Source organism: Giraffa tippelskirchi, chromosome 14 (assembly GCF_054371585.1).
Source record: "Giraffa tippelskirchi isolate mGirTip1 chromosome 14, T2T-mGirTip1v1.2.pri, whole genome shotgun sequence".
NCBI lineage: Eukaryota > Metazoa > Chordata > Mammalia > Artiodactyla > Giraffidae > Giraffa > Giraffa tippelskirchi.
The window spans coordinates 10625225-10640833 of NC_137288.1; the positions used below are offsets into that span (position 1 = coordinate 10625225).

The window sequence follows — 15609 nt, forward strand, 5'->3', positions numbered from 1 at the left end:
GGTTTTTTTGTCTTATATAATAGCCAAGGGAAATCTAGTATAAACCTAAATTCACATAGACGGGAAAGGTATAGCTCTCCGTCACCGTATTAAAAAAAAAAAAAAAACTACTAAACTTTTCTGAAAGTTTATTTAGTAGCTTCCTTGAGCAGTTCATTGTGAAGCATTTTTTTTTTTCTGTGACATTGGCCTCATTAAAAAGCACGGTTTGCCTTTACTGGATAATTCTGTTCATTGGTTTCTTAGGGAACCTTGGTAATATTTGAGTTTCCTGGGGAGTATGGTCACATGACCTGGCCCTGGCCAATCGGTGCGTTCCACCTCCCTGGCCACTGTGATTGGCTCCGGGCTGGGGCAGTGCCCAATCGGGGCCCAGGGCCGGGCCTCCCGTTGGAAGCCAGGGGAAGACGAGCTGTCGTCCTGCTGGGGTAGGGGAAGGGGTGGGGCCGGGGGAGGTCAGGCTCCAGCAGTGGGAGGGGCGTGAGGCCCGCCTGCGGCAGTTGGTGACCTTCCTGCTCCCCTCAGGGCAGAGCCGCCGGCCTGAGAATGAGGGCGCTGCTGAGCCCAGGGCCTGGGATGGCCCGTTGCTGCTGTGGTCCCAGAGCTCCACCCGAGACCTGAGGGAAGCCGTCTGCCCGTGAGTCCTCTCCCGCTTGTCTGTCAGCTTGTTTGAACCATGCTGGGTTTTCTGCCCAGCTGGCTAAGGGGAGTCCCTGGAAATGCAAGGGTGTGGGTTTTGGCAGACTTCAGGGAAGACATGCCAGATGAGCCTGGGAGACTCCAGCTTAATCTGGATTCAGGAGATATCTCTTCGGGCCAGCTAGTAATTGTAGGATAAGCCTAATGAGTCTTCACAGGATGAAGAGAGTAACGTGCCAAGGTAGCAATCGATGTCCTCATTCGAGAGGATGAAGCTGGTGCTCAGAGAAGGGGGGAACTTGGCCACAGCAAGGAGGTGTGCACCCAGACAGAACCCCCAGATCCGGCCATTGGAGCTCAGGGAGGCCACTGGTGTGGCTTGTCCCTGTGGCAGGGGCCGAGGCACGCAGCCCACCCTGATTCCTGCGGGGGCCTGACTTGGGAAGTGCCATCTGGTAGCTTTGAGACTCACCAAACCAAATTGCACTGGAGAGAGGAGGGACACCTTCCTTCATCCACCCCCCACCCCCGCCGGATTCCCACATACCCTGACCCCTTTCTCCCGATTTCGGAGCCATTTCCAGAGTCCCGCTCATATGACCTCATTCGAAGTGCACTGTGGACGAGCTGCCATCTGCAGCTACTACCACAGCGGCCAAGGGCTTTAGCTCCCGACTACCTCCCTTCCTTTGGAACTTGGGGGCCCTCTACTCCCCACTTGCACACCACAGACCTTTGCTGAGGATTGTGGGGACCCTCACTCAGTTTGCAGTACGTTGTAGCCATCCCTGTCCTCTCTATACCTCCCTTGAAACTCAGCTTGTGAGCTCCTTTGGAGCAGCGTGGCCCACCTGGCTGCAACGGAAGAGACACAGCTGACAGTGAAACAACAGCTTAGATCTGAGACCCGGAAAGCTCTGTCAGAAGGGACCTCCCTCTTCACACCGTAGAGGCTGTAGGAGGCGCCAGGCTTTCGAACCAGTGCTGGGGCCAAAATGACTCCACAGCTGTTTTCCTTCCTGGGGAGGGTTCTGGCTCGAGTGGGAATGGCTCAAGTCTCCTAAGGTTCTGCAAGCCCACTGTGTGCAGATTCACGGTACACAGAGAGGAGAAGGTGGAGTCCTGCCCTGTAGGTGGTCACAGCTCACGGATGAGCCAGGCAGGCAGGCAGGCAGGGCATGAGAACACCTGAGCTGCCTTCATGAGTGAATGGTGTGGGGGCAGAGGAAGAGAAGCCGGTCTGCTCCCTCGTGTGGTGCCCCGGGCAGGTTGTCCCCAGAGGAAACCCTTACGACGGTGAGGACTATCACTGCTGTTTCCCAAGGGGTTCCGTCGGTGCGTGTCTTCCCCGGAGCGGTCAGGCCGTCTCTCAAGTACACGGGCCATGGGCATTGCCTCTCCTTGGAACTTCCCATGTGTTTCTCTTTTTTATGGAACAGTGATTTTCTAGAGGGGTTCTGGGCCACAAGGATGTTGGGTCATTTTCTAGCCTTCTGTCATGAAGAACGCTTTCCTGGGTGTTGGGGTGGTTTGTTGTCCCAGCTCCCTTTCTTGGCTTCTTTTGGGAGCTGGTGCAACAAGACGAGCTCAGCCTCTGCCTTCTGGCTGAGATGTCACCCTTGACACAGCAATGCCTGCCTGGAGATAATGATGGCAGTTGCCAAAAGGGCTTCGTTTGGCACATGGTATCTTGAAAGGACGTACACCGTCCTTTCAGATATCAAAGGCTAGTTCAAATGACATACAAATGAGAACTCTCCAATGGAGTCTTACAGTAGTTGGAGAGTCCAAAAAACACTCCTTCAGTCATTTCACTGAGAGTCATTGATTGGGGACACCAAGAATATAGGAAGGAATGCACAAAGAAAGGATGAAATTGTGTTCAGGATCGGGGGAAGGGATGAACAGGGCGTGCTTGCCTTGAATCCAGGCTTTGTTGGGGGGGTGGGGCGTAAAGATCAAACGGGTCTGAAACTACAAAGTGGTGATGGTAACACAGTATCACCAGAGTTACACAACAGTGTTCCCAAATTGCAACAATGATGAAAAAGTTTACTAATCCCAACTTAACCAACAAAAGTACAGGAAACCATACAAAAAATAAAACATCACCAGAAAGGTGGAAACAAACCAAATGCAAAGCAGTTCAGGGGAAAGGAACTCCATGTCCCCTGGGGGCAGACCGAGTTGCCAGCGTCCACGGTGAGCAGACGGGGATGGAGGCTGCAGAGCCGACCGCTCCCCTGGACGTGGTGTTTCCGGCAAGGGCTCTGGGTGTCTGTCCAGAGCGGGGGCTCGTTCTCCCTGCAGGGGTGGGTGAGTCATCGTGGGCGTCTGGGTGTTGCGCGGGAGCCAGGGCAGGCTCTCCCTGCCGAGGCGGTGACTCCTCCTCTGCCTCGGGTTCTCCTGCCAGAGCCCGAGCAGGTAGAGGTGCACGTGGAGGTGGAGGTTCTGGCTGAGGGGGTGGGACATCAGTGCCTGGGGCTGGGGGTCCTGCAGGCATGGAGATCCGATCTGCCCGGTGTGCTGGCCAGTACCCAGCTGGCCTGGTGTCTCTGCGAGGGCAAGTCTCGGTTCTCCATCTGCCCTCGGTGGATCCCTGGGTCCTGCACCTGGAGCCAGCACCTCTGTAGGGACAGGTCTGGGAAGCGGAGCCTGGTTCCAGTTGGAGGCCAGTGCTAGAGCTGGGGGAGAAGCAAAGTTTGCCCACAGGCCAGCCTTGGCATGTGCGTCTCCCGGGACAGAAAGCTTCCAAGAGATTCCCAAAGAATACCCAGCGTCGGATGTCTTTTGGGACTGAAGTGTGCAAGATGGGGGGCGGGGGGTGTGAGGCCAGCGCTTGCTGCAGGCCCAGCAGCAGCTTTCGGGGACTCGTCCCTGTGTAGCTCAGCACCCCCTCCCCACACACTCCCGTGCACCAGCCCCAGCGTCCTCACCTCTGTGCTCTGGCGTGCTGGGCTCCAGGTCCTCCTGCTGCCTCAGAGGCCGGGGTTCTCGGGACTCTGGGTCGGAGCCGGGTGTGCTGAGCTCCGTGGCAGCCTCAGACTGGGCCGCCGGGTGTATCCTGGGCGGTGTCTCGGCAGCAGGCCTTCCCCGCCTCCGCTTCTCCCCCGGTGGGGCTGATGCCTCCGTGGGCACGCTCACCTGGAGCCTGCACTGGGCCTCACGGGCGGGGGGGTGGTGCTCCGACCCCTCCCTCCGGGAGGTGGATGGGGTGTCCCCGTCCTCGGCCTCATCACGTGGGAAGCTCTGCAACGACAGTGACCGTCAGCCAGCCATGCTAGGAGTTTTCCGAGCTGGGCCTGGGCAGTGGAGCCGCTGCTTCTGCCTGCTCGAACTTCTCTTCCCAGAAGGGTCAGAGACGTGTGTCTGCTCAGATCCCCACCCGGGAGGAAAGAGTCCCACCTGAGGGTGTGAGGTCCGCCTGGGCGGCCGCCGCTGCCCGCACTCTCCCCATCCCGCCCAGCCTGCTCTCCCCTGGGGTGTGGACACAACTTGTCCGCAGGCTTCTGACCCCACATCCGCCTGGGCTTCCTTGAGGGAGACACACCCCAAGAAACCCGCATCCACACACACAGGCAAAGGACCCGGTGTTTCCGGGTGGCATGGGAGAGGCGGCCTGGTCCGTCCTGGGGCTCCCCGTGTTACCTTTCTGTTTCTCCGGGCAAAGGGCCAGAGGCCTCTCGGGGGTGTCCTGAGCCAACGTCGACAGGGTGCCCGCGCACACTGCCTGTGAGCACTCCTGAGGCCCCGGCCTCTGGGCAGGGGCAAACAGCAGAACATCCTGGCAGCCAGTGAACTGGCTGGGGGCTCCTCTCCGCTCTGGAGGCCTGGATACCCGGGCTGCGGGTTCTGTTGGGTTCTGTTGCCGGCAGGTGACATCATCTCCTGGGGTTCGTGCTGAGGTCCCTTCCCCAAAACTTCCCAAGGGAATCTCTGGGTTTCTGACTGCTCGACCACCCCCCTTAGGCCATGTGCAGGCACAGTGACACCCACACAGCCCAGCCCACAGCCCTGGGGAGGCCTGGGTTCAGCCAGGGCCTGAGCTCCGAGGACCCCACTGCTCTCAGACCAGGCTCCTTCTTCTCATAAGTGGTGTGGCCCTGGACAAGCATATGCCCCTCAGGGTTGCCCCAGTCTCTCCATCTGCAGAGTGGTGGTCATTCTCCCATCTGCTTCCTAGGTCTGTCGGCCTACGAGCAGCTCCATGCCTTTCCACCTGGGGCCGATATCACGTGGAGCTTGTGCGCTGAGACTTCAGAAAGAAAGATTCCATCCAGGGCTGACACAGCACAGAATGGGGCAGAACGAGGCCTGGATGTGCCGTGGTACCCAGGAAAAGGCACTCCCCCTCCTGACTGTTTTGAGACCCCGCATCCAAGTTGGAGGACCGAAAGGAAGACTCGAAGGTCTCCCTCTCTTATAGAAAAGAGTAGCCAACTTTCTGCTCCTCTGTTTCCATTGAGATTCTGTTCAAGTGTCCCAGCTCGGCTTCTGCGGGTGGCTGAGCTTCTAATGGCTCCCTGCGTTCTTGTCTTTTCCTCTCCAAACCTTCCGTCCTTTTCCCCCTTCTGGGGTGGAAGGGCGCTGTCATTGCTTCTACCTTCGAGGCAGATTGAGGAAAAGTCTGGACCGTCGACTCCTTTCCTCTCTTTGGTTCCGTGTCTCTCTCTGGCTGTGTCCCTCTCTTTTCCTTTCTCAGTTCCGTCTGTGTCTTCCTCTTTCTCTCTCGTGTGTGGATGGATGGATGCTAGGGATGCACATGTATATGATTAGATGAGGGTTATGTTTTAGGGATAGGTTAGAGGGAGAGAAAGGCTTTAGGTCGGAGTTGGTCATGGGGGAAGGGTCAAGGGTGGTGGTGGTGTTGTTTCTTGGAATCTGAGTGCTGTGCATTCTTCGTCTCTTTCCATATGAACCCCTTCTCAGATACACCACTTGCAAGGAGTCTCTCATGTTCTGTTTCCTATCTTTTGCATTTGTGAATGCTTAGCTTCTCTGTTGTGAAGAGGTTCCATTGGATGGAAACCCATGGGTGTACTTCGTGTACCTCTTTGCCTTACTTGAAGAGACCCATTTCGACCTCCGCCCAGCAAATGGCAAGGAGACTCTGATGTTAAGGAGCCTTTGACCTACGCTTCTTTCTAGCTATCTCATGACATCAGTCTTTAGGGTGAGGTTTTCCCCCTATATTGAGGTGGTATGAGATCAAAACCAATAGCGTTCTTCAGATGTAGCTGTCTGGTTTTCCCATGGACATTGATTGAAGAGGCTTTCTTGTTCCCATTTGGATATTCTCCCCTTCTGTGTCAGAGATGAGTTGACCATGGATGCTGGGGTTTGTTTCTGGACCCTCCACTTTATTCCATCGATCTGGATCTGTGTGTGTTGTTGTATTCCCAATAGCATACTGTCCTGCTGCTGCTGCTGCGGCTAAGTCACTTCAGTCGTGTCTGACTCTGCGTGACCCCATGGCCTGCAGCCTACCAGGCTCCTCCGTCCAGGACGTTTTCCAGGCAAGAGTACTGGAGTGGGTCGCCATTGCCTTCTCCGATACTCTCCTGAGGATCCTAGTTTGGTCGTCTAATTTCCTTTCACACAACCTTGGATGTCCGTATCGGGGCTTTTTCGTCGGATTGTATTGACAGTTTAGGCTCTTTTCTGTCTCCGTACCCCTTTTGCAATTCTTTGTTCGGTGCGAAAATGCATTGGCATTTTGGGAGGAATAGCATCGAAGCTGTGGATTGCCTTGTGGGGCTGTGACATCATTTTCCCAATAGGAATTCTTTCAAGCCCTGAGCACAGCTTCTCTTTCCAGTGATTGGTGTGGGCTTGATCTTCCTTCTTCCATCTCTCGCCGTTTTGTGAGAACAGGTCCATCCTTCCCTTCTGGGTTAGATGGACTGGTGGGTATCACTTCAGTGAATGGCATTGTCAGTGGGGGTGATAATTCCCTTCTCGTTGGAAGACTTTGCTGTGAGTATTAGAAATGCAAGTGACTTCTCTTCCCCTTCCTCCCTGTCCATCTCTCAGAGCCACCGGGAAACAGAGGCCTCATCCACGGTCACACAGGCCTGAGGGGGTGCAACTAGACCGTTGTTTCTTCAGGCCCTCAGTGCTGGACATCATCCGGGATCCTCTGTGTGTGTCTTCCTCAGTCTGGTGTCCCTTCAGACCTTTCCCTAGTTTTCACAGGCTTGTTGCGTTGGTGTTCTTTGTCTGTTTGGAGACACATCCTTGATAAGCTTTGTGTTTCCACTCATTCGTCTCGCGATGTATGACCTGTCTTTTGCTTTTGTCATGAGGTCTTTCCCACAGTAGATATCTTTGATTTTGCAAAGTCCACTGTATTCTCTGGGTTTTTTTTTGTGGTCTGGCTTTTAGTTTTGTGTGTGAAGACTCAAAGCACGTGTCCGGTTTCTGCTCATTGTTCTTCGAGATTTGTGACAAGTTTTCATGGAAAGTTTGTCTAGGGATAACTGGAAGTGAACTCGGTGTAAGGTGTCAAGTCTCCATCTCCATTCCTGTCATCCCCTGCAGTTTCCAATTCCCTGTTCCTGAGTGGTTTTAGAGACCTTGTGGGGAGTTTGGTTGCATTGGAGTTTGCATTTCCACCTTGATTCGATTCACACTGTTCTGCCCTCAGGGACACTGTCAAGGGGGAGTGAGGAGCAGCCTGCACTTCCAGCAGTGACCACACGGTGGGGCGAGTGCTGCTCTCCCCTCAGGGAGCCCCAGGCCACAGGCATCCCAGTGAGGAGCCAGCTCTGTGCTCAGCTGAAAGGAGTTAGTCTCTCAGGAGCCTCTGAGCCCTTGCCTTTGGATCACCCAGGGTGGGCATTTACTGGGACAGAAAAAATTGCCCTGAATTCCATGGACGGAAGAGCCTGGCTGTGTAGAGTTCGTGAGTTGCCGCGAATCAGACACAACTGAGGACACAAAAATTCTATAGATTAAAACACTTTTTGGGGGTGGGGGGGAGTGAAAGGGGGGGATGTGGGCTTTTTTGTCTTATATAATAGCCAAGGGAAATCTAGTTTAAACCTAAATTCACATAGACGGGAAAGGTATAGCTCTCCGTCACCCTATTAAAAAAAAAAAAAAAAAAACTACTAAACTTTTCTGAAAGTTTATTTAGTAGCTTCCTTGAGCAGTTCATTGTGAAGCATTTTTTTTTTTCTGTGACATTGGCCTCATTAAAAAGCACGGTTTGCCTTTACTGGATAATTCTGTTCATTGGTTTCTTAGGGAACCTTGGTAATATTTGAGTTTCCTGGGGAGTATGGTCACATGACCTGGCCCTGGCCAATCGGTGCGTTCCACCTCCCTGGCCACTGTGATTGGCTCCGGGCTGGGGCAGTGCCCAATCGGGGCCCAGGGCCGGGCCTCCCGTTGGAAGCCAGGGGAAGACGAGCTGTCGTCCTGCTGGGGTAGGGGAAGGGGTGGGGCCGGGGGAGGTCAGGCTCCAGCAGTGGGAGGGGCGTGAGGCCCGCCTGCGGCAGTTGGTGACCTTCCTGCTCCCCTCAGGGCAGAGCCGCCGGCCTGAGAATGAGGGCGCTGCTGAGCCCAGGGCCTGGGATGGCCCGTTGCTGCTGTGGTCCCAGAGCTCCACCCGAGACCTGAGGGAAGCCGTCTGCCCGTGAGTCCTCTCCCGCTTGTCTGTCAGCTTGTTTGAACCATGCTGGGTTTTCTGCCCAGCTGGCTAAGGGGAGTCCCTGGAAATGCAAGGGTGTGGGTTTTGGCAGACTTCAGGGAAGACATGCCAGATGAGCCTGGGAGACTCCAGCTTAATCTGGATTCAGGAGATATCTCTTCGGGCCAGCTAGTAATTGTAGGATAAGCCTAATGAGTCTTCACAGGATGAAGAGAGTAACGTGCCAAGGTAGCAATCGATGTCCTCATTCGAGAGGATGAAGCTGGTGCTCAGAGAAGGGGGGAACTTGGCCACAGCAAGGAGGTGTGCACCCAGACAGAACCCCCAGATCCGGCCATTGGAGCTCAGGGAGGCCACTGGTGTGGCTTGTCCCTGTGGCAGGGGCCGAGGCACGCAGCCCACCCTGATTCCTGCGGGGGCCTGACTTGGGAAGTGCCATCTGGTAGCTTTGAGACTCACCAAACCAAATTGCACTGGAGAGAGGAGGGACACCTTCCTTCATCCACCCCCCACCCCCGCCGGATTCCCACATACCCTGACCCCTTTCTCCCGATTTCGGAGCCATTTCCAGAGTCCCGCTCATATGACCTCATTCGAAGTGCACTGTGGACGAGCTGCCATCTGCAGCTACTACCACAGCGGCCAAGGGCTTTAGCTCCCGACTACCTCCCTTCCTTTGGAACTTGGGGGCCCTCTACTCCCCACTTGCACACCACAGACCTTTGCTGAGGATTGTGGGGACCCTCACTCAGTTTGCAGTACGTTGTAGCCATCCCTGTCCTCTCTATACCTCCCTTGAAACTCAGCTTGTGAGCTCCTTTGGAGCAGCGTGGCCCACCTGGCTGCAACGGAAGAGACACAGCTGACAGTGAAACAACAGCTTAGATCTGAGACCCGGAAAGCTCTGTCAGAAGGGACCTCCCTCTTCACACCGTAGAGGCTGTAGGAGGCGCCAGGCTTTCGAACCAGTGCTGGGGCCAAAATGACTCCACAGCTGTTTTCCTTCCTGGGGAGGGTTCTGGCTCGAGTGGGAATGGCTCAAGTCTCCTAAGGTTCTGCAAGCCCACTCTGTGCAGATTCACGGTACACAGAGAGGAGAAGGTGGAGTCCTGCCCTGTAGGTGGTCACAGCTCACGGATGAGCCAGGCAGGCAGGCAGGCAGGGCATGAGAACACCTGAGCTGCCTTCATGAGTGAATGGTGTGGGGGCAGAGGAAGAGAAGCCGGTCTGCTCCCTCGTGTGGTGCCCCGGGCAGGTTGTCCCCAGAGGAAACCCTTACGACGGTGAGGACTATCACTGCTGTTTCCCAAGGGGTTCCGTCGGTGCGTGTCTTCCCCGGAGCGGTCAGGCCGTCTCTCAAGTACACGGGCCATGGGCATTGCCTCTCCTTGGAACTTCCCATGTGTTTCTCTTTTTTATGGAACAGTGATTTTCTAGAGGGGTTCTGGGCCACAAGGATGTTGGGTCATTTTCTAGCCTTCTGTCATGAAGAACGCTTTCCTGGGTGTTGGGGTGGTTTGTTGTCCCAGCTCCCTTTCTTGGCTTCTTTTGGGAGCTGGTGCAACAAGACGAGCTCAGCCTCTGCCTTCTGGCTGAGATGTCACCCTTGACACAGCAATGCCTGCCTGGAGATAATGATGGCAGTTGCCAAAAGGGCTTCGTTTGGCACATGGTATCTTGAAAGGACGTACACCGTCCTTTCAGATATCAAAGGCTAGTTCAAATGACATACAAATGAGAACTCTCCAATGGAGTCTTACAGTAGTTGGAGAGTCCAAAAAACACTCCTTCAGTCATTTCACTGAGAGTCATTGATTGGGGACACCAAGAATATAGGAAGGAATGCACAAAGAAAGGATGAAATTGTGTTCAGGATCGGGGGAAGGGATGAACAGGGCGTGCTTGCCTTGAATCCAGGCTTTGTTGGGGGGGTGGGGCGTAAAGATCAAACGGGTCTGAAACTACAAAGTGGTGATGGTAACACAGTATCACCAGAGTTACACAACAGTGTTCCCAAATTGCAACAATGATGAAAAAGTTTACTAATCCCAACTTAACCAACAAAAGTACAGGAAACCATACAAAAAATAAAACATCACCAGAAAGGTGGAAACAAACCAAATGCAAAGCAGTTCAGGGGAAAGGAACTCCATGTCCCCTGGGGGCAGACCGAGTTGCCAGCGTCCACGGTGAGCAGACGGGGATGGAGGCTGCAGAGCCGACCGCTCCCCTGGACGTGGTGTTTCCGGCAAGGGCTCTGGGTGTCTGTCCAGAGCGGGGGCTCGTTCTCCCTGCAGGGGTGGGTGAGTCATCGTGGGCGTCTGGGTGTTGCGCGGGAGCCAGGGCAGGCTCTCCCTGCCGAGGCGGTGACTCCTCCTCTGCCTCGGGTTCTCCTGCCAGAGCCCGAGCAGGTAGAGGTGCACGTGGAGGTGGAGGTTCTGGCTGAGGGGGTGGGACATCAGTGCCTGGGGCTGGGGGTCCTGCAGGCATGGAGATCCGATCTGCCCGGTGTGCTGGCCAGTACCCAGCTGGCCTGGTGTCTCTGCGAGGGCAAGTCTCGGTTCTCCATCTGCCCTCGGTGGATCCCTGGGTCCTGCACCTGGAGCCAGCACCTCTGTAGGGACAGGTCTGGGAAGCGGAGCCTGGTTCCAGTTGGAGGCCAGTGCTAGAGCTGGGGGAGAAGCAAAGTTTGCCCACAGGCCAGCCTTGGCATGTGCGTCTCCCGGGACAGAAAGCTTCCAAGAGATTCCCAAAGAATACCCAGCGTCGGATGTCTTTTGGGACTGAAGTGTGCAAGATGGGGGGCGGGGGGTGTGAGGCCAGCGCTTGCTGCAGGCCCAGCAGCAGCTTTCGGGGACTCGTCCCTGTGTAGCTCAGCACCCCCTCCCCACACACTCCCGTGCACCAGCCCCAGCGTCCTCACCTCTGTGCTCTGGCGTGCTGGGCTCCAGGTCCTCCTGCTGCCTCAGAGGCCGGGGTTCTCGGGACTCTGGGTCGGAGCCGGGTGTGCTGAGCTCCGTGGCAGCCTCAGACTGGGCCGCCGGGTGTATCCTGGGCGGTGTCTCGGCAGCAGGCCTTCCCCGCCTCCGCTTCTCCCCCGGTGGGGCTGATGCCTCCGTGGGCACGCTCACCTGGAGCCTGCACTGGGCCTCACGGGCGGGGGGGTGGTGCTCCGACCCCTCCCTCCGGGAGGTGGATGGGGTGTCCCCGTCCTCGGCCTCATCACGTGGGAAGCTCTGCAACGACAGTGACCGTCAGCCAGCCATGCTAGGAGTTTTCCGAGCTGGGCCTGGGCAGTGGAGCCGCTGCTTCTGCCTGCTCGAACTTCTCTTCCCAGAAGGGTCAGAGACGTGTGTCTGCTCAGATCCCCACCCGGGAGGAAAGAGTCCCACCTGAGGGTGTGAGGTCCGCCTGGGCGGCCGCCGCTGCCCGCACTCTCCCCATCCCGCCCAGCCTGCTCTCCCCTGGGGTGTGGACACAACTTGTCCGCAGGCTTCTGACCCCACATCCGCCTGGGCTTCCTTGAGGGAGACACACCCCAAGAAACCCGCATCCACACACACAGGCAAAGGACCCGGTGTTTCCGGGTGGCATGGGAGAGGCGGCCTGGTCCGTCCTGGGGCTCCCCGTGTTACCTTTCTGTTTCTCCGGGCAAAGGGCCAGAGGCCTCTCGGGGGTGTCCTGAGCCAACGTCGACAGGGTGCCCGCGCACACTGCCTGTGAGCACTCCTGAGGCCCCGGCCTCTGGGCAGGGGCAAACAGCAGAACATCCTGGCAGCCAGTGAACTGGCTGGGGGCTCCTCTCCGCTCTGGAGGCCTGGATACCCGGGCTGCGGGTTCTGTTGGGTTCTGTTGCCGGCAGGTGACATCATCTCCTGGGGTTCGTGCTGAGGTCCCTTCCCCAAAACTTCCCAAGGGAATCTCTGGGTTTCTGACTGCTCGACCACCCCCCTTAGGCCATGTGCAGGCACAGTGACACCCACACAGCCCAGCCCACAGCCCTGGGGAGGCCTGGGTTCAGCCAGGGCCTGAGCTCCGAGGACCCCACTGCTCTCAGACCAGGCTCCTTCTTCTCATAAGTGGTGTGGCCCTGGACAAGCATATGCCCCTCAGGGTTGCCCCAGTCTCTCCATCTGCAGAGTGGTGGTCATTCTCCCATCTGCTTCCTAGGTCTGTCGGCCTACGAGCAGCTCCATGCCTTTCCACCTGGGGCCGATATCACGTGGAGCTTGTGCGCTGAGACTTCAGAAAGAAAGATTCCATCCAGGGCTGACACAGCACAGAATGGGGCAGAACGAGGCCTGGATGTGCCGTGGTACCCAGGAAAAGGCACTCCCCCTCCTGACTGTTTTGAGACCCCGCATCCAAGTTGGAGGACCGAAAGGAAGACTCGAAGGTCTCCCTCTCTTATAGAAAAGAGTAGCCAACTTTCTGCTCCTCTGTTTCCATTGAGATTCTGTTCAAGTGTCCCAGCTCGGCTTCTGCGGGTGGCTGAGCTTCTAATGGCTCCCTGCGTTCTTGTCTTTTCCTCTCCAAACCTTCCGTCCTTTCCCCACTTCTGGGGTGGAAGGGCGCTGTCATTGCTTCTACCTTCGAGGCAGATTGAGGAAAAGTCTGGACCGTCGACTCCTTTCCTCTCTTTGGTTCCGTGTCTCTCTCTGGCTGTGTCCCTCTCTTTTCCTTTCTCAGTTCCGTCTGTGTCTTCCTCTTTCTCTCTCGTGTGTGGATGGATGGATGCTAGGGATGCACATGTATATGATTAGATGAGGGTTATGTTTTAGGGATAGGTTAGAGGGAGAGAAAGGCTTTAGGTCGGAGTTGGTCATGGGGGAAGGGTCAAGGGTGGTGGTGGTGTTGTTTCTTGGAATCTGAGTGCTGTGCATTCTTCGTCTCTTTCCATATGAACCCCTTCTCAGATACACCACTTGCAAGGAGTCTCTCATGTTCTGTTTCCTATCTTTTGCATTTGTGAATGCTTAGCTTCTCTGTTGTGAAGAGGTTCCATTGGATGGAAACCCATGGGTGTACTTCGTGTACCTCTTTGCCTTACTTGAAGAGACCCATTTCGACCTCCGCCCAGCAAATGGCAAGGAGACTCTGATGTCAAGGAGCCTTTGACCTACGCTTCTTTCTAGCTATCTCATGACATCAGTCTTTAGGGTGAGGTTTTCCCCCTATATTGAGGTGGTATGAGATCAAAACCAATAGCGTTCTTCAGATGTAGCTGTCTGGATTTCCCATGGACATTGATTGAAGAGGCTTTCTTGTTCCCATTTGGATATTCTCCCCTTCTGTGTCAGAGATGAGTTGACCATGGATGCTGGGGTTTGTTTCTGGACCCTCCACTTTATTCCATCGATCTGGATCTGTGTGTGTTGTTGTATTCCCAATAGCATACTGTCCTGCTGCTGCTGCTGCGGCTAAGTCACTTCAGTCGTGTCTGACTCTGCGTGACCCCATGGCCTGCAGCCTACCAGGCTCCTCCGTCCAGGACGTTTTCCAGGCAAGAGTACTGGAGTGGGTCGCCATTGTCTTCTCCGATACTCTCCTGAGGATCCTAGTTTGGTCGTCTAATTTCCTTTCACACAACCTTGGATGTCCGTATCGGGGCTTTTTCGTCGGATTGTATTGACAGTTTAGGCTCTTTTCTGTCTCCGTACCCCTTTTGCAATTCTTTGTTCGGTGCGAAAATGCATTGGCATTTTGGGAGGAATAGCATCGAAGCTGTGGATTGCCTTGTGGGGCTGTGACATCATTTTCCCAATAGGAATTCTTTCAAGCCCTGAGCACAGCTTCTCTTTCCAGTGATTGGTGTGGGCTTGATCTTCCTTCTTCCATCTCTCGCCGTTTTGTGAGAACAGGTCCATCCTTCCCTTCTGGGTTAGATGGACTGGTGGGTATCACTTCAGTGAATGGCATTGTCAGTGGGGGTGATAATTCCCTTCTCGTTGGAAGACTTTGCTGTGAGTATTAGAAATGCAAGTGACTTCTCTTCCCCTTCCTCCCTGTCCATCTCTCAGAGCCACCGGGAAACAGAGGCCTCATCCACGGTCACACAGGCCTGAGGGGGTGCAACTAGACCGTTGTTTCTTCAGGCCCTCAGTGCTGGACATCATCCGGGATCCTCTGTGTGTGTCTTCCTCAGTCTGGTGTCCCTTCAGACCTTTCCCTAGTTTTCACAGGCTTGTTGCGTTGGTGTTCTTTGTCTGTTTGGAGACACATCCTTGATAAGCTTTGTGTTTCCACTCATTCGTCTCGCGATGTATGACCTGTCTTTTGCTTTTGTCATGAGGTCTTTCCCACAGTAGATATCTTTGATTTTGCAAAGTCCACTGTATTCTCTGGGTTTTTTTTTTTTTGTGGACTGGCTTTTAGTTTTGTGTGTGAAGACTCAAAGCACGTGTCCGGTTTCTGCTCATTGTTCTTCGAGATTTGTGACAAGTTTTCATGGAAAGTTTGTCTAGGGATAACTGGAAGTGAACTCGGTGTAAGGTGTCAAGTCTCCATCTCCATTCCTGTCATCCCCTGCAGTTTCCAATTCCCTGTTCCTGAGTGGTTTTAGAGACCTTGTGGGGAGTTTGGTTGCATTGGAGTTTGCATTTCCACCTTGATTCGATTCACACTGTTCTGCCCTCAGGGACACTGTCAAGGGGGAGTGAGGAGCAGCCTGCACTTCCAGCAGTGACCACACGGTGGGGCGAGTGCTGCTCTCCCCTCAGGGAGCCCCAGGCCACAGGCATCCCAGTGAGGAGCCAGCTCTGTGCTCAGCTGAAAGGAGTTAGTCTCTCAGGAGCCTCTGAGCCCTTGCCTTTGGATCACCCAGGGTGGGCATTTACTGGGACAGAAAAAATTGCCCTGAATTCCATGGACGGAAGAGCCTGGCTGTGTAGAGTTCGTGAGTTGCCGCGAATCAGACACAACTGAGGACACAAAAATTCTATAGATTAAAACACTTTTTGGGGGTGGGGGGGAGTGAAAGGGGGGGATGTGGGTTTTTTTGTCTTATATAATAGCCAAGGGAAATCTAGTATAAACCTAAATTCACATAGACGGGAAAGGTATAGCTCTCCGTCACCGTATTAAAAAAAAAAAAAAAACTACTAAACTTTTCTGAAAGTTTATTTAGTAGCTTCCTTGAGCAGTTCATTGTGAAGCATTTTTTTTTTTTCTGTGACATTGGCCTCATTAAAAAGCACGGTTTGCCTTTACTGGATAATTCTGTTCATTGGTTTCTTAGGGAACCTTGGTAATATTTGAGTTTCCTGGGGAGTATGGTCACATGACCTGGCCCTGGCCAATCGGTGCGTTCCACCTCC

At 54.8% G+C, this 15609-nt stretch overlaps 2 protein-coding genes and 1 long non-coding RNA gene across 3 annotated transcripts in view; 1 reads left to right on the forward strand and 2 right to left on the reverse strand.

Annotated features, from left to right (window-relative positions):
- Window positions 1-15609, forward strand: part of LOC145534149 (uncharacterized) — a 541812-nt gene that overhangs the window by 462683 nt on the left and 63520 nt on the right. The window contains exons 52-53 of the long non-coding RNA XR_014074275.1: window positions 526-637; window positions 8167-8278. This is a non-coding gene — a long non-coding RNA (uncharacterized LOC145534149). The remainder of the gene's footprint in view (window positions 1-525; window positions 638-8166; window positions 8279-15609) is intronic.
- On the reverse strand, window positions 2671-7742 carry LOC145533923 (uncharacterized). Its single transcript, XM_081561272.1, has 3 exons — window positions 4288-7742; window positions 3576-3888; window positions 2671-3323 (listed from the first exon to the last, which is right to left on the reverse strand). The coding sequence occupies exons 1-3, from the start codon at window positions 4522-4524 to the stop codon at window positions 2695-2697; spliced, it is 1179 nt and encodes a 392-aa protein (XP_081417398.1). The 5' UTR covers window positions 4525-7742; the 3' UTR covers window positions 2671-2694.
- Window positions 10312-15384, reverse strand: LOC145533946 (uncharacterized). The gene is made up of 3 exons (XM_081561297.1): window positions 11929-15384; window positions 11217-11529; window positions 10312-10964 (listed from the first exon to the last, which is right to left on the reverse strand). Exons 1-3 carry the CDS (start codon window positions 12163-12165, stop codon window positions 10336-10338), a joined length of 1179 nt encoding a protein of 392 aa, XP_081417423.1. The 5' UTR covers window positions 12166-15384; the 3' UTR covers window positions 10312-10335.